We start from the raw sequence: 18,445 nt of genomic DNA on the forward strand, positions 1-18,445 counted from the left end.
GAACAAGGGACCCAAGCTCCTGGGCTCTGGGAGGGAGACTCATTGAAGCTGCCTATCTTGGTGACTTGCACCTTCTCCCCCCTACTCCTGTAAATTCTAAACACCCCCTCCTCTCTCTAAGACTAAAGGCCAAACCTGAGAGACCAAGAAGATCTGAACCAGACCTAATGCCCTGATATCCTTGGGCAGTTTGCTTGCCCTGCCTTGGCCAGTCCCCTCCCTTACTGAAAACTACGTTGGCTTGGCTTGTGTGACCGTCCTCAGAAGGAAAGCACAGATGGGAAATGCAGGACTCTGTGAGCTTTGACATGCCGTGTCCCAGAGAAGGATGTGATGCTGCTTCAGAGACAGAGGTAAATCAAACACTTGGATAAAAACCACAAATGATGTACGTATGAAATTTATTAAAATACAAAGAGCTCTAATCAGTTAGTATGCGAAAGAAGAATCCAGAGAAAATGAGAAGTTATTATGAATCACCAGATCATAAGTCAAGAAACCCAAATCGTCACAAACATATAACACAATAATGTTCATTAGCTTACCACTTAGAGACAGGGATAGGCTAGCATTTTACACGATGGATACCTTTGAGTCCTCAAGTCCAGTTAACAAGGCAGGGATCGTGGCTGTCTTCACTTTACAGGAGAGGGGACCAAAGACCAGAGACATCCAGTCACTTACCCAACACTGCACAGCTCAAGCATCACCAGAGAAAGGACCTTGCCCAGGCAGTTGGAGCACTGCCTCACTCTCTCACAATGGAAGCCTTGCAGGAAACATCCTTTGATTTCCCTTGTCATATTGCCAAAATATTAAAGCTTGGCAGCAGGCAGTCAATGTGGGTGTGGAAATGATCATGTTCAGGCATTGCGGATAAAACTTTTTGAAACGTTACTCTACAGACAATGTCACACATTCCCATCAAATTCTTTACACACTGACACTCACTTGTTACTGCTCCTAGCTGTGTGAAAACCAGGAATAAAAAGACGAGGAATAACCTCTCATATTTTGTTAGTGGGAATACAAATTTGAGCAGTTGCTGTGAGAGACGGCTTTGAATTGGTGGTTTTTTCCCAGTGCTAGGACCTAGTCTTACCACTCAACGCAGCATCACGCTCCTAAGAATTTACCTAGCTGAGCTGGACCCGTCATCTGTATGATGATTTCTGTGTAAGTTTTATTTATACAGCAAACAACGCATCTTTCAGCAGGACTGACATACTCTGGTACATTCATATAATGGAATGCTGCTCGGCTCTAAAAAGAGGCGAATCAACTGAAAGATTCCAAAGGGGAGTCAAGAAGGATAGCAAAAAAAAATTCTTGGGGAGTACAGAGTTTATGATGAAAGTTATAAATGACATGGACAGACAGACAGAGAGGCAACAGTCATGGTGGAGGCTCTAAGAGGAGCTCAGGCCCAGCACAAGAGACAGGCAGCCCAGTTTCTGAAACAAGGAATCAGAGCCCACATGGCAAAAGAGAGAGTTTATCTCTGAGGGTGGGAAGCTTTTATAGCACAAGCCTACAGCCAGCTTGATACACAGCACAACCTTGGGGGTGGGGAGCAGGATATGTGGCCAACCAGTACCCCTTTGGTGTGAACTCGCTTCCCAGGTGAGAGAGGCTGACACTATAAAGTCCTTTAGTAGGACTCAGATAACGTCTCAGTAAGGAGGAGCTGTCACAGGTGGCCAGCCTCCAAGCAGTTGGACACAGGGGAAGCTCAACTCCACCTCACTAGGTGAGAGAAGCCAGTCTGAAAAGGCTCAGTGTCATTCACATGAGTCCCACTGGATGACATTCTGAAAAGGTCAAAACCACAGATATCATAGAGACCACTAGTTACCAGGTCAGAAGACAAGAGACCAACATTATATTCTACTGTCTCCTCCTTTTTAAGAGTTAATGCAACTGGGCCTGTCAATCACCTGACCAGGGCAAACTCCCTCCCTGCTAACTTCTCTTTCCATATTTGCTTTACCCAAAGACATGTAAGGTGATGAGAAGACTACAGTTATCCCTTTAATCAGATGATGTACTCGTCCCTCCCAGTAGGCCCTCCCTCAGTGCAGATGCTTGCCGAAGAGTCAGCATATGGTAACTGTAGAACCTGCTTACATCTTCTCGTGAAACCTAACTTCTCCTCTTTGTCCTATTTCTTTTCCTTTCAGACACTGGACAGGGGCTAGGGAGGAGTCCCCAGACACTCTGGGCTTTCTCCCTCTTTCTCTGAAGCTACATCCCATGCAGCTGTTAGTCTGCCAGGTGGCCACTTACTGACCCTCGCACCTGAACGTGCTGGCCTCACCTGACTGCTGCGGGCGTCTCTCCTTCTCTTCTCTATCCCCTCCTCCTGACAATCACTCAGATGTACAACATGCCTGCCGTTTTTCCCCTCCTCGCCAAGTCTAGTAAAACTGCCCTCAAATTTCCGCCTTTGTTCCTTTTTAAGTTGCTTTAGGAGCCAGACTAAGAGCCCAATGTTCAAGCCTTCAAGCGCGTGTGTCGATATCTTCTTGTGGCAGCTCTGGATGGGAGTGTGATGCCTGGAAGTGCGGCAGCTATCGTGTGACCACGAGGTCAGTCCTCACTAAGACCCTACAGATGGCCGAGCAGATACTTGGAAAGAACTTGACTCCTTTGATCACCGTATTGAGCCACAGGACCAAGCCTGGAACCAGAGACCTCCTGAATTCTTAAGCGCAAGGGAACATTCTAGCCATCCAGGTAACTTTCAGTTCACGGTTCAGTTACTCAAAGCCAAGAGATCCTAAGACAGCACCTGAGATGCCATGTGAGCTGGAGTAAGAGGGGGTGCTTGTCTGGACAGCACCCTGCCCCTCGAGTAGGCAGAGAAGCCAGGGCACCAGCTCACACTCACTTCTCATTCGTTCCTGTGCACACCCTCAGCCCCTCTCCCTCTGTGAAATCCCCCTGTAAGAAGCAGGCTCTCTCCAGCCCCTCTCCCTCTGTGAAATCCCCCTGTAAGAAGCAGGCTCTCTCCAGCCCCTCTCCAGGCTCCCATTACACTCTGATCCCCAGCCAGCCTGAACCTCCAGGTAGAGATGCTGCCTCCCCACAAGGAGCTTCAGGCCCCGTCTGTCTCTTCCCGTCACCACCAACGGCCTAGCCTACCACCACTCCCTCCCTCTGGTCTCTTCTGCCAATCATCCCCGGAATGGGGACAGTCCTGACAATACACACCTTTTCCTCGGACCTGGGCAGATGTTCTTCGGTAAGAAAGCCAAGCACATTTGAGGCCTGAAACATTGAAGGTTGAGCCAAAGACCTACACTACCACACGGGATAGGTGGGAGGGGCAAGGTTCCCATTCAGACCCTCACACACGGGCTGGAGAGATGGCTCAGCTGTTAAAAGGCTCACAACCGAAAGTATAAGCTTCTCGCACACAGTCCATCTGGAGAGCAGTGCCATGGTTCTGCCTTCTCCATCTGTGTCTTCTCTGGATCCTCTACCTGTGCTCCAGACCGGACCAGAGTCCCACAGGAAGGGAATAAGTGTTAGACATGGCTGGCTGCCCACGTGGGCCTTCCCCCAGCCAGGGGAGCCTCACTCTCTGAGTTGACACTTCCCTACTCCCACTAGGGGCCCCACCCGTTAGGTGGGTCTCATGCTGTGCCACACCTTCCCACTAGAGGGCGTCTGGTCACCTGCTGATGGTGCAAAGCAGCTGCAGCTTTGGAAAGACGGCCACCTAAGTTCCAGTTCCAGAACCGGAGAGAACTAAGAGGGACTCAAGACCTTGGACCTGGAAATCAGGCAGTGGCTAAGAAACAACTGAACAGGCATGCCGAAAGACTCTGTAATCGAGACAAGTAATGCTTTAATGTCACATCTTAAAACCAGAACCAATGAAAATACAAACAGGAAAACATCTCCACTAAGGCAGGCCCTCCTGGCTGACTTGTGCCTCATCAGTGTTCCGCCTACTTCCAAGCCAGTGACTTGTGACCACATTCCTACTCCTGCCCTGCTCAGCGGAGAGACACCTCACCATGCACAGGGCATTTAGGAATGGAAACCCACATAAGAAACCTATGCCCCTCCTTCAGTATCCCCAATTCTACAATAAGAAAAACAGAAACTCCCCCGAAGTCATACATCCAGGAAGTTACATACAAAATGTCATCCACAACCATTGTGTTCCCAGACCTTCGTTTAAAACTGGGCAAAGAGGGAAAAGGACGCCACAGCTACAGTGGGGGAGGGATGCCAAGGAGGCAGGACAAGAGGTATGGAGAAGGCAATTCTCTCTTTCCTCCTGGGCTCCAGCTGTTTCTGTAAACTTGGTCTTTCAGTGTGTGTCCAAAGAAAAACAAAATAGGAGCGGGGAAAGGGCCTGGGTCCTCAAACATCAAAGACGCGGAGACCCAGACTAAGCCATGCATGGCCTGGGGGAAATATTCCAGAGAAAGCCTCAGGTTTGGAGTGATAGGGTCAAGGCCAGACAGACCCCTGACAAACTGAAGGAGGCTCCAGGGACAAGGGTATTGGGACAATGGAGAGACAAAGTGTTCTCGGGACAAGAGAAATTGAGACAGAAAGGAGAAAGAGACGCTGGAGAAAGAACGTCTGGGGGGGGGGGGTAGGAGGCCAGTTTGCTCTTGGCTGCACAGACATGATGAAAAAATAAAAATAAAAAAGGCACTGGAGGTCTCTTTCCAGAAGGATGTTGTGACATGAAAAGTCTCCAGCCAGGACAGACCAGGCAAATCTGTGGGCCCCTTAGAACTGAGCACGCCTCACAGCCCAAGCTCCCACCCCCAACTCATCTCCCTTCCTAATAAAGGGAGCCCGTGAAAGATGGGTCTTAGGATATTTATTCAAAGAGCTCATGCTGCAAGGCCCAGACCTGCTTCCCTGCTGCAGGTCTCTGGCTGTGAGCAAGGGGGAGGGTGGATCGTGACTCAGCACGAAAACTGCACAGTCACCGCTCAAGGACAGCGAAGGAGACATGTGCCCAGCTCTAGCAGTAAGAGTCTGACACTGCCCATCTGCCTCGATCCCATCAGCCCGTGCTGCTGTGATTTGGCTCAGGTTTTTAACTTCTTCACCTTTTCCTGGTGCTCTTTACCCTAACTCTGTGCGTGATCATAGAACCTGCACCAATCCCACGCAAGCCTACAGGCCGGCCTGGTTCCCAGGTCCTTCTAGGGATTCCCTCCAAAACAGACGAACTGCGGGGTGTTTCTAAGGAGGTCCTTTCTAAAGAACAGACATTAGGGAGGCTCCCTTCTGACCCTCAGAGATCACCTTCCAAGACACTAGCGGGTGAGTGACCACGTGCTAGAATGGCAGCCTTAGAGGATCAAGGCTCAGTAGGTACTATGCCAAGGCCAAAGGCCATCTGTTCCCCAATGGATGAGAAGAAAGAGTAAGCAAATCTTCTTTTTTTAATTCACTTTACATCCCACTCACAACCCCCTCCCACCTCTCTTCCAGTCGCACCCTTACAAATGTCTCCCTCATTACCCACTCCCCTTTTCCTCAGAGAGAGGAATGCCCCCTTGGGTGCTGCTTAGTTTACTGATCTCAAACTTCTAGAACAGCATGTCAAACAGAAGCAGCTACGATGGGAAAGGGAGGTCGGGCCGCTGAGTGAATCCTATTAGAACAGCTTCCTTCTATGCTGGGACTCCATTTAGGTGACGCTGATTTTAACAAAATTGCCATGAATGACTCTGCCGTGATGTGGGTGTGCATTGTGGGGTAGGGGCTGGGGTCCATGGTGACGGCAGAGTGATCCAGAGCCCCACTTCAGAGTCCGCAGGGGCCCTGCCCTGCCTGACAAGTTGGATGAGAACTCATGAAGGGCTTAGTCACAGCTTCAGATGACAAAACTGGGCCAGGCCAAATGACAAACGAGAAGGAATTTAGCGTGGACAGAGGCCAAGCTTCACCTCTAATCAAGATCACCTGGCAGGTGGTACGCTAGTGTGGCAGAATTGCTTCTAAATCGGATCCAAAGGAAAAGGCCTGGGTAGCGTGTGCTCCACAGGCCGCATGTACTGGGTGATGGGCAGATGCAGGCACAAATGCGTCCACATACCTAAGAGGAGGTGCCTGGGGTCTGCCGTCCACCCTGGGAAAGCCCAAACTCTGCTGTAGAAGCCTAGGCTGACCTCAAGTCACATGCTTGCTTGGTTTCTGTCCTCCCCTACCTCACTCTCCTCACCTCAGCGGTCTAGTAGGGAGGGGATCTCCTCCTCTGCCTGGCTCTAGGAGCTATGGGTTCAGAGGCTCCCAGCCAGAAGGCACATGGGGTGAAGAAGCTGGGATGAGACTCTGAAGAAGGAACTTTAAGGGAACGCCATGTGCATTGTGGTGACAACCAAGCCCCACCCTGTGGCCATGAAAAACTGGGAAATACCAGCGTGCGAGGCCAGCACTCTGAGGAGGCAGGTGCTTTATGTAGAGCTGAAGAAGTTGCAGGCCTTCAGGGCTGGTGTCTAGCCCGAGAGTTCATGAACACCAATGTGACTCTAGAATTCAATTCTCAGCTCACAGACACAGCTATGGTGGCCCACCCCAAGCCCAGAGCATTAGGACCTACAGAGGGAAGGTCCAGTTCAGCTGTCAATAACCTAACTCATCCAGGGGACAGAGACCCAAACAGGTGACATCACAGGGGAAGAGGACTCTCCTCCGCTTCCCTCCCCAGCACTCTGAATGCCAGCAGGTAAAGAGCCTACATTTGAAGTGGTCCCTTAAGATGGTGACAGCAGCCTGGAACCAGAAAAGGGAGATACTTGTGTGTGTTGCCTACAGGAAGACAGTCTTGGTCGTGGTAGGCTCCAGGAAGTCAGACTTCATCTGTCCTAAACCCAAGATGCTCAAAAGGAGAACAAATACACAGAATGGGGTGGCCCCAGAAGACAGAGGGAGAACCTGACAGGACGCAGAGCCCTTGGACCCTAGGGCTCATGCCCCCGCGGACAGAATTTACCAGAACAAAGGAAACAAGATTGGCCATGCCCAATGCCCTCTTTCTGACGAGGCCTGTCAGAGCTCTGATCTCTCAACTTGTATTTATTTTTAATTCAAAATAAGACAAACATATACAGCGAGATCCACCCCCTCCAAAAGGGACCCCCAAGTGTCCAGCCAGAGACCCAGAGCAGAAATCTATAAGGAAAGTCAGTGACCTTCAACAGCCCCTGGCCCAGTCCCCAAATCAGGCCTTGCCCAGAGGGGCCTGGTAGGGAGTAGGAATATGTCTAATTCAGAACTTAAGTCACAGGCGCCATGGGCAGACCTGAGAACAGTCCACACAGCTCAGCTACTGGGTGTTCTAGGGGTTCCAACCAACACACAGGCCAGGCTCGGTTCTAGCACCATCAGACACATGTTTACCAGTCAGGATGAAGCTAGGTGGGTGAGGGACTGGTCTATCCTGACCTACAATGGGCCCAGCCTGGCTTTCATCGGAGTAACAGGTGCACCGTGGGAAATGTAGGTTGGCACCATTTGCCCAACAAAGAACTTGAGATCTGCGTGTAGCAGAGAAGGTCTTTGCACGGTAGGTTTCACTGCTACCAAACAAGCCCTGTGGTGTGCTGCCCTTCGTGTGGACCTCCTGAGACTGCCCACCGGCCCTCGTCTCTCCCTGAACGTGACCTCCCTGACTTCATGCCTCAAATGAAAGTCAGCGTCCCTGACTTCCTTCTCACAGAACAGATTGCACTCACGGGTGTGGGACTCTGCCCCCGCCTTCAGAAGATCCCATAATGCTTGCCACAAGCAACCAAGCCAGCCTCCTGCTGAAGAACACCCTGCCCAACAGCGGCTCGCCTTATTCCAGCAGAACAACTGCTGTCCCCACTCCGCCCACCTGCACAGGCCCTCTGTGTCAATCAACAGCCTTCTCAGCTGTGGCCCAGTGTGAAGGTGCTATGGCCCCATGTCTCCACAGCCATTCGCTCACTCCCGTTCAGGTTCCAAGAAGACAAGGTGACCACATGCCACACACCAGGGCACAGGCATTGCGTTGTGACACAAATATTCAGACATGCCATGTTTGTAAGGAGTGTGCTTGCTCCCTTGGGGAAGGAATAGAACCAGTCAGACTACCCTGTTAGAAGGCCTTTCTCCTGGAGCCGGACATTCTCGCCTTGTTTCTTTGACCCACTGGCATGCCATTTCTGCTCCAAACCAGAGGCCGCTGTTACAGTTTCCCTACTCCATCAGCAGGAGGGCCTTGCTTATGGGGCAGATAGGTCATCTTCCCTGGGGTCCCAGGAGTGTCCTGAGCCTCCCCTTGCACAACCTGTTTACTAGAGCTTCAACCCTACAGAAACTCAGGCCTGAGTCTATCTAACCCTGGAGCTGTCTCACATAACTTGAGGAGCTGTAGCCCAGGCGTCGAGAGCCTTCAGCATCCTGGCCTTCCTCCATCCTCCTGGCCTTATGAAGCCCTTGGGTAATAAAATCAGGCAGGGAAAGGCTCTGTGTCCTCTCTCCCCACCCAAATCTACTGGTCCCCACGGTCCAGCCCATGCTAGGGCATTCCTCATATACACAGGCCATATCTAACCCCGACATTCGGAGCCTCTCAGCTCTAGCCATTTCCTACCAGGAGGGAGCCCCAAACCTAGCACCACTACGCCCAAAGCCAGGCTCCTCCCAGAAGAACGGCACCAGATAGCATAAAAACCTATGGAGCCGGGCAATGATGGCACCCTTTCGAGCGCTGCAATACACTTGGGGACAGGTGAGCACTTGTTATCTACTTCCTGAAGCAGGGAGCTAGCACAGTGACTTGCAGGGGCAGGATCTGGGAACCCCCTCCAAGGATACAAGCAGCCCTTCTGTAATGGTCAGGTACCCACACCTCATGGGCAGGGGCTGTGCCTCACAAAACTCCAGAACCTGGCAGAAAAGTACATTCAGTTAGTCCTCCCTGTCCCCAGCTACACTGAGCTGGCCCAAGTGTGTGTCACAGGCCAACACCAGGGCTGGGCTAGCCCAGGCTCTAAGCCTTTCATTCTATGTGGAACTGTACCTCAGAATTCATCAGCTAGCTCTCTGCCGTGACATCTGGAAAGTGGGGTAAAAAGGAGGAACTTCAACAAGGTTAGGTAAGGAGCACAGTATGTAGTGTGCAGGAGGCCTCCGGTAAGGCCAGTTCTCTAAAGACTGGGGCAGTCCCCATCACCTCGGGCCTCCTGTGTAATGTCAAAATTCATGAGTTCCTAGCAATTCTATTAAAAATAAAACCACCAAGAGTCCCAGAGGAGTGACAGCAAAGGTCTGCGGGATGGACTAAACAAAAGGTCAAATACTTTTACAGGAAAGAAATCAGGATTTTGCTTCTGTGCAGTGCAAAATCCCTGTCCCAAAGTTCAGAGCCCAGCCTAGATAGAGAAGTAACTCTTGGGAATCAAGCCCTTAAAAGATGGCCCAGCTGCGTGGGACCACAAGCCCAAGCAAGGCTGGTGTTCAAGTTAGAGGGTGGGTTCTGGTGACATGGAGTCTTCACTGTGCCTGTCACTGGCCTAGGACCGAGTCTAGAGTCATGGCCAGTTTCGGGGTCACAGTTCCTCATTCTGGAGCAGCTCCAGAGCAGCCACAGCAGCTGGGACGTCGCAATGACTGCATGACAGCCCTCAGGGGACCCCTCCGGCCCTCCGTAGACAGGCTGTCCTCACTGGCTGGGGCCTGCTGCAGCTGCTCGAATTGCATTTCCAGGTGCTTCTGGATGGCAATGCCAAGTACCTCAGGGTCCACGGAGGCTCCATACACCTCCCACGTCATGCCCTCGGCATCCCATCGCACTTCCCTCACAGGCGACGACGCCTCTTCTAGGCCGGGCCCCAGCATTACCTCTGGAAATATGTTCAGAGTCTTGGGTGCTTCCAGGGATGGGCTGGTAGCCACAGCCTTGCAGGCTGCCACTGGAGCCGCCTGAACCCCAGCATCCTGGGCTGACGCCACACCCAGAGCCAAATCAGTGGCCGAGGTCATGGTCCACACATCTTTAGTCCTGGAGCCAGACTCTGTGGCCAGCCCTGTAGGCCCCCAAGGGTGGACACAGCAGTGGGCGCGCCCAGAAATCCCCCCAGACAACTGACAGTGGAATTTCATCCCACACTGGGCCTGCAACCCAGACTCACTCACTGATGCCACCAATTTAGGGAAGGCCAGGATGCCTTTGGCAGGCAGAGCATGGCAGGTGCTACCAGGTACAGCCTCCCCGACTGTGCAGAGCAGAGTTGCTGGGGGCAGAGCATGGCAGGGAGTGGTAGATGGCTGCCCGGTAGCTTGGGGCTCACCCTGGGAACCAATGAGGAGACCAGTGGTATCTTCCAGTTCTATGGTTGGCACCCACACCTGACTCTCCCCCAACGTGCAGGCCGATTTAGAAGTCCCATCCTCTAGAGACGAGTCACTTGGCAGGGGTGCAGGGGTGGGGCCACCTTGGCCAGCAACACCGCCAGGCTGCAGATGAGCCCTGTGGACAGGTGAGATGCCAAGGGCGGAACAGCTCAGACTGGGCTTCTGAACGCTGCCATGACCCCGGGTCTGGGTACTATGGACCAAGTCTGAGTGGCTCCTCTGCACGGCTGCCACGCTGGGGGCCTGTAGGCGACACAGATCACCGATGCCCATCGTGGACACATTACCAACCGTGCTGCTCCTCCAGTGGCCTCCAGCAGCAGCCTGAGACGGAGGGTTTGCGGTCTGTGCTTGCTCTGTGCTCTCCATCTGACATCCCTCCTCCTGCAGGGTCCGGGGACCAGTACTGGCTTCAGCCTGCTGTGCCCGCCATACGGTGCTACTGACACTCTTTCGAAGCTCTGGCCTCTGCTCCCGGCCTTCACACAGCAAGCTGGAAGAACTCTGGGACAGGGGCTGTGGACGGGGACTCTGGGGTTCCCGGGCACCTGGTTCAGGGTGGCTAGAACTCATGGCTGCCTACAAGAGAGAAAAAGAAGTGAGTGAAGCCAAGCTGGGGGTTGGCACCTGGGCAGCATTGCTCCAGCCTTGGTCCCAGTCTGATTGGAGACCTAAGGTTGTCAGTGAGAAGGCACACATATCAGACACCTCAGATCTATGTATCCCACATGATGCATAGATAACCCTGAGGACATCTAATAATTGCTACCCTAGTAACAGGCCCTGAAGACCACCACTAAGCCAGCTGTTTGCCATACTTATGATAGGTGTAGGTGCTGGGGTCGGGGGTGAACCTAGGGGAAAGGCCACGTGTGCTGAGGCCCTAAAAGTGGGCATGTGGCATCATGAAGAGGGCTTTGGGAAAGCAACTCTCTGTCAACCAACACAGAAAGACGGCAGACTTTATCAGCCAGCACAGCTAAGTGTTCCTGTCAGCATCCACTTTAAGAGGGAGTGGGGCCTCCTGGGTACAGAGTCGGGGCTCCAAGGTTTGTGAGGTAAGGAAGCAATGAACACTGGGTAATGATGAGAAGTTTCCCGGTTCTTCTTGTGCCCTTGTGCCGTCCTCTCCAGCCTGACCTACTGAACTGTGAAACATCTCAGATTGTCTTTTGAGGTCCCCAACTTTCACCCTGTGCCTGGGAGGACACTGCTATCAGCCCTTAATGGCAAGCCTCACTCAGCATTTCCTCGTTCATCCACAGCCATCTCCCGAGGAGGCCCTGCTGGCTGCAGCAGCTGGGAATGTGGGAATCATTGAGCTCTGGCTGTGCCTGGGGGTGACCACCCAGCAGTGGCAAATCAGACATACCCTTTGCCGATGTCAACTCTCTCTTCCCAGTATGCCCTACTCCAGCACCAAACCTACCGCCCCCGTTCTGCCTCACCACCTCCTCCTGAGAACCGTCCCCGGCTAACCCACCCAGGCTGCCTCCATCCCGGCTCAGCATCACCCGACTGGGACCCTCAGCCCCCATTCCCTTCCCCTGAAACCAGCAGAGTCAGGACTCTATCTGTCCCTTCTCATCAGTTCAGCACCTTGCCCTGACACGCAGCTGGCACGCAGAAGAAAGCCGCTGCATGGCTGACAGAGAGAATGAACTTAAAAACAAGGCCATGGCAGAGTGGGCTAAGTGCCCAGAGCTCAGTCCAAGGATGAGCCAAGGCAAGGGACTCAAAGGGATGGTAGGAAAAAAATTTCTGGAGAATTCTCATGGAAGCCAAGGCTGGAAGGGGTGGGGAGTGGGGAGGGAGAAGGTGCCAAGAAGAAGGAACATGTGGTCAGGTGACACAAGAAAGTGACAGGTAGGCTGGGATGTGGGCAGGGCCAGAGGGTCAGGATGACTGAGCCAGCCCAGCCCTGGATACTGGGGAAGATCACCCAGGGACCGCCTGTCGGACTGGCGGGATGGGCAGGAGAGGCAGGAGAGGCAGATCCAGAGGGTGGCAGTTTTGGTTTAGGCAATCAATCCACATCTCCCCACCCACCTTTGGCTGATAAAGACTGACGGGAAACCAACCACCCTGGCCAGGAACAAGGCCACCCAAAATGATTTGTGGCAAGGGCTGGTGGCCTCCCATTTCTGTTATGAGGAGTATCTCCCTGCCTCTGTCAGGGGAGTAGGAAGAATTTTAAAGCCTAAAGCCAGAGTCTGGTCCAGCACAACTGCCTGTTTTGATGGAAAAGCTGAACCCTGTCCTGTCCAGTGTGCTGGGCACTGGTCAGTATTACGTGTGTCAGCATAAGTATTAACTGTCAGGCAAATATTGTGGCTGAATTTCCGATCAACAGCTTAAATAACTGGCCACACAATGGCTAATGGTCACTGTATCGGGTCATGCCACTCTTGAACACAGCCAATTGGATAAGATGTGTCCTTACCTAGCTGTTCCACACACCCAAAGCCAGACCGGATAAGTGGCAAAAAAAGGACTCTAGCCCACTGCCGCCCTCGGAGAGCTCGAACACCACCTCTCAGGTGAAAGTCGGAAAGCTAGAGGCAGTTGCAATGCTGACAATAAGAGCTTTGAATGCTGCAGGTTTGGGCCAGATCCTTTGCAAACACTGTCCCATTCCACTGTCACCGTGACCTGGTGATGTAATTCATCATCCCCATTCTACAAATGAGGTCACAGCTCAGCAGCTCAGTGGTCTGACCAAGGGCACAGAGCCAGCCAATGGCTCCGTCAGGAATCAGGCCCTTGAGTATATGAGACCCTCTGCCCTTTGGAGCAGCATGCAGATCTCTGGCCTGACTACTGCAAACACCCAAAGTTCCAGGATCTACCCCTGCCTCCTCCATCACTCCTGATGATGCTGCTCATGGTTTGCCAGTGGGACCCCCACCCACTCACCTCACCCAGTTCTTAGGCTGCAAGACATCTACAGACTAAAAGTCCTGTGGGCACCAAGTTATCCTTGGCAAGGAGACAATCACCCACTGGGAGTCTAAGAGCCCTGAGGAAACCCCATCAGAAAATCTACACAACCCTGGGGCGAGACCCACTACGGAGCCTCCTAGAGAACAGGAAGTACATAAAGAACAGAGCAGTGCCCAGAGCTAGCCATCGCCCAGAGAGACCAGTGACCACAGAGATCCCAGTGGAAAGCTATGTATCAATCAGTTACTTTATCCAATCCACCACTCTACAAGCAGCAATTGACAGCACTCAGCCCTGGGGCAATTCTAAAACACCAAAGAACACACAGCTGCGAATGGCTAATTCAGAGCCTTGCCGGTGTATCAGCCACTCCATGCAGCTAACACCCAGTAGAATTTAAAACCTCAGCTTTGCAGAAACTCCCAAACAAATTCAGCCAGAGAGATCCACTTGGTTAGAGGCTGCAATATTGCCCCAGCCCGGGAATCTGGGCCTTAGGATATGTATGCCCCGTAGGATGATGACCAAGGTGCCCGACTCACAGCACGCTGTGACATGTATGGAAATTACCTCTTGTAGTGTGTGTGTGTCTGATCCGTTGGCTCACAGGCAGCAAGTTTCGATGTCATTTTGAACAAGTACCTCCAAATTTTTAGCACCATGCATTTGGAGGGCCTTATCAGTCCCAGGGGAGGGGAGGCTCCAAGGGAAAGCAATTCTAGGTAACCCCTGGCGCATGGAGGGGAAGGGGAAGTTTTGGCTCCTCGTCATCAACAGTTGGGCTAGGTGGGAAGATGGAGTCCCAGGGTGAGGAGGAAAGAGAGGTTCTGCTCCCAATACTGACTTTTCTTCCTGCTGCACATCTGCTCTTAGGTTCCCGTGAGCCTCACGGTACCCATTCTACAAAACTGAAGTAAGCCCTCCCCCCTCCCCGCCAGGTGGCTGTAGAGGCTGAACTCAACGGCATGACATCATCATCCTTTCCCCTTCATCCTTACGACTCGAGGCCACAGTGTTGTAGGAACTAGCTTCCTTCATCCGGTCCTGTGATGTCACCAGTTTCCCCAGCGCCTCCCATTGCTGCCCTTCCATTTCCCAGGGTCCATCTGAAACCTTTCATCTGGTAGGTAATGCATAGACACAAGGCTGCGGTGGACATGCCACAGGCTTAGACAGCCATGTTGCAGTCATGGGCAGGTTCTAGTTTGACCCAAAAGAGATCCTGGGATGGGGCTGGAAGGAGAGCTCAGTGGTTAAGGGCTCTTGCACATACACTCAAGTTGGGCGGCTCTCCGCTGTCTGCAACTACAGCTGCAAATGATCAAACACACATACTCACACGCACGTGCACACTCACACACAGATACTCTCTTCCTGGGAAGACGTTTTAGTGCCTCGTAAGAAGCAGACACACAGAGGTTTCCAGGAGCATTCGTGCTGAGTAATACCTTAATGTTCTTCTCCCACCTCGTTTAATTCGAAAGTTGTGCCGGCTGTGAATGACATCGTGTGATCCCTGTCCCGAGGCTCACCCTCCCTCACATGCAGCAAATATCAACGTCATTTTGAAGAACCCTCAAATTTTCTGAAGCTTCCAGACTAGTCCAAGCCTCAGACTGTTGGCTCCACTTGGTTAGAAATTCTGATTCTCGGGTTGGGGATTTAGCTCAGTGGTAGAGCGCTTGCCTAGCAAACGCAAGGCCCTGGGTTTGGTCCCCAGCTCCGAAAAATAGAAAAAAGAAAAAAAGAAAGAAATTCTGATTCTCTCCCCAGCTGAGACGCCCATACCTTTGGGGTAGGACCAGGGAAGGCTTCTAAGGGGCCCGTCTCAGACCACACTGAGTCATCCATGTAAACACTCTCTCAGGCAGCAGGTGCTTAGATGGTAACTTCGTGTCCAGAAAGCGACAAAAAGGCAAGAAAGGAATACCCCTCAAATCCCTTGTATAGAGGGGTGTGGCCACCTACGGCAAGTGGTTTGATCATCCCAGGGCAAATAAAGGGCCTAACTGGAACACTCAAGCTGAATGGAGAACACAAGGGACATCCCTAAAGGGAGTTAGAGGGCACGGTTTGGAGGGTAAAATCAGTCCCTCATAGCCTTTAACCTCATCGAGATGACACAGAACCTAAGGGCAGAGGCATTTTCCTAAATGACAAGAAAGGGGTACTTGTGGGACAACAAGCTCCAAGACACCACCCTGCTCACCATAGAGAGCTCTAAACCACTAAGAGTCCCAGAGCCTGAGCCTGAGCCCTGTGAGGGTTTGCTCTCGCCCTCAGGTGCTAAGTGGGCCGAATGAGTCTCAGGGTCAGCTGCAATACCAAGAAAGCAGCCCGAGGAGCCACTGTGATCCTGCCTGCACTACCCAGCACAATGCCCCAGCGTGGGCACACGCCTCACTGTGGTCACTCCAAAGGCCAAGGTACAGGCTGGTTAACAGTGTGAACCTGCAGGAAAGAACGTTCATTCATACAGCAGCACTCTGTATGCCAAACACAGGCCGCCCTGCAGCGGGCAAAGGCCTGAACGCACCACACACCACGCAGCCTCCCCGGCCAGGGTTCCCTTCCCCGCACCTCCAGATCAAAGCACACAGGAGTCTTAGGGACAGATACACAACACAAGCCTCGGAACTAGGCTACAGACCTTTCCAGGACAAAGACTCAACGGATATGGGGCAGTGAGCTCGCTAGTAGGGATGCTCTTGGGCAGAAGAGGGCGGGGTGTTGGCAACAGAGGACATGGTGGGGGATGCGGATGAAGAGAGGAGAACCGGGAGGAAAAAAGCAAAGGGAGGCGGGGTGGAGGCCGATGGATCCGGGGCAGAGAAAAACAAAAACAAAACCCGGAGGCTGGGCAAAGGGGACATGGAAAAAAGGACCAGAGAGGGCGAGGGGAGGCGATGGTGCGGAGGAATGCGGCCCAGGCAGCGGTGAAGAAGGGGCTCGGGGGTTCAGGAAGGGGCGGCGCCGCCCACACCACCCCAGCACCCACCACAGCTCGTGTTGAGCCAGCCTCTCACCCTGTCGCCTCCAGGGCCGCACTGGCCGGCGGAAGCGCTGCTCCAGCGGTCGCCACAGGTGCCCGGCGCCAATATGGAGCCGCACCGAGTCTAGCCCCGCCGCGGTGCAACCGGCCGCGGAGCCCGCGCTGCCAAGGGGCTGAAGGGGAAGCTGGCGCCGGTACTCGGAGCAGGGGCGCTGGGGGCTTGCGGGGGGCGACTCACTCACCTAGGCTCGCCCCGCCTCTTCACGCCTCAGCGTCCCGGCCCCGCCCCCTGTCTCAGCTCCGCCCACGTTCATTCCCTTAGGCTCCGCCCCGAGAACGGCTCAGCCCCCTTCCGGACCCTTCCTCCCAAGGCTGTTTTCCTGGCTGTGGCATCAACCATCTTTGCAACCTTTGGGACACAGCCAGCTGATGTGTTCCAATCTCACATCCCTAAAGGGCGCCATCGTCCTGCCCCAGTCCCTGCGTGCCCCACCTTGCCTTGCATGGCAGCTCCTAGGCAAATCCTCCAGGTCCCAAATTCACTTCCTTAGAGATTTTCAATCCCTACCTCTGACCATTCCCTGCCATCATCATCCTCTATCATCCTGCCCAACCTCTCGCAGTTCCTGGGCCTTCCAACCACCTTTCCCCAGGTCCTGCTTTCTAGAGGCTTCGTATAGTTCTAGTTCTACAGTTGCCTGTTAGGGATTCTTCAGGACCGCCAGATCCAACAGTACTATGCTGTCTGCTCTACACTCACATCAGGGAGAAAGCCAAGCTTGGTCCAGTTCTCTTATGACCAGTGTGGTTCTGGGTGCATCTGCCCACCTTCATAGTACCAAAACTACATCCTCAGCCATGTTCTTCTAGGTCTATATTCCCAGCCTACCTCAGGGACGCAAAGAGGTGACTCCCAGTGAGGAGAGACCTCACTGGAGCCTGAATTATTTTCCTGTAATTCCCTGCAACTCTGATAGACTCCCTAGACTCCACCTTGCTCCTTCCTAAAAGCTCTACAGATTCTGGGGTTACCTGGTGCAATGGAGCCTAGGAACCCCATAACACTCCTCCAACATCCTCAGACTCACAGGACAGGAAGCCACCCCACCCAGATCTGGCCAGATCCAATCTACCATCAAAGAATTCCCGGTACCCAGGTACCCAGGGCCACAGGGTAAGAGGAGACTGAGCTTCTTCTCAGTCCCGTCTCAGAGAATTGAGTCCCAGTGTCCCACTCCTTTGTTGACAGCAACCCTGGGGCCCCAAGTTTCCATGCAGTTATGGGAAGCCCACGCCATCTTTGTCTCTCCCCTAGTGACAGCATCACTATCTCCTCAGAAAGACCTAGATTTTTCTCCAGTCACCCCTTCCCAGCAGGGCCTCAGAGCATTCTCGACATCCTGGGAGAGCTGAGCGCTCTGACAGGGCTGCACAGGCCTGTGGAAGTGCTGCTCCTGCCATCACAGGTGGCAGGCATTAGATGAGCCAGAGCTGCACTGATTAGGTCCTGACAGCCACGGTATGGCTGACCACAGAGCCCACTGGGTAGCCAAGGAAGGGCTTAGGTTCCCGCTTCCTCACTACTCACAGCATGCCTGAGGGATCCTGTCCAAGGAGTCTACAGAAGATTTCTGTGCCAGGGAGCCTAACCAATGCCTGTCCCTCCCAGCAATTGCCCTTCTTCTCATGCTCATATTCCCTTCCCACAGAGGGGGATGGGAATCCCAAGGAGGGATGAGGTAAATGTGGCTACACTGAGAGGAGACCCAGACCCTTAGTTACCAGGGCACCCTGAACAGAAGCTTGCCATGTACGCTGCAAGGAAGCCTACTCAGGATTGGATGTCAGTAGATGTCTGCCATGCTAGATACACAGGCATGGTCTAACCGGACCGTTGGCACCAGAACCTATGAACGCCACCTTGCTCACTTACTCTTGGCTCACTGGTCCCGTGGCTTGGCACGGGGCTTCTCTGTCTGTAGTAGTGTCTCAGGGAGAGCCTGGGATAGGAGGAACTTAGATAACAATTCCTATCTAACTTCCAACATACTCATTAACCCTGTGATCCCACACCCAGGAGAGACTGTTCGTCTTGTCTGGGAATCGGTTTCTTCATCTGATAATCAACGGTAATTACTTCCCTAT

At 53.0% G+C, this 18,445-nt stretch overlaps 1 protein-coding gene across 2 annotated transcripts; it reads right to left on the reverse strand.

The window, feature by feature from the left end:
• Positions 1-384: 384 nt before the first annotated feature.
• On the reverse strand, positions 385-16,584 carry Gprin2 (G protein regulated inducer of neurite outgrowth 2). 2 transcript variants are annotated; one of them, NM_001399145.2, is given in 2 exon segments: positions 385-10,944; positions 16,335-16,584. In NM_001399145.2, a coding segment is annotated over 1 exon segment (1,368 nt). In that variant the 5' UTR covers positions 10,939-10,944; positions 16,335-16,584; the 3' UTR covers positions 385-9,570.
• Positions 16,585-18,445: the final 1,861 nt, after the last annotated feature.

This window comes from Rattus norvegicus, chromosome 16 (genome assembly GCF_021556685.1).
Source record: "Rattus norvegicus strain SHRSP/BbbUtx chromosome 16, alternate assembly SHRSP_T2T, whole genome shotgun sequence".
In the NCBI taxonomy this organism is placed as follows: Eukaryota; Metazoa; Chordata; class Mammalia; order Rodentia; family Muridae; genus Rattus; species Rattus norvegicus.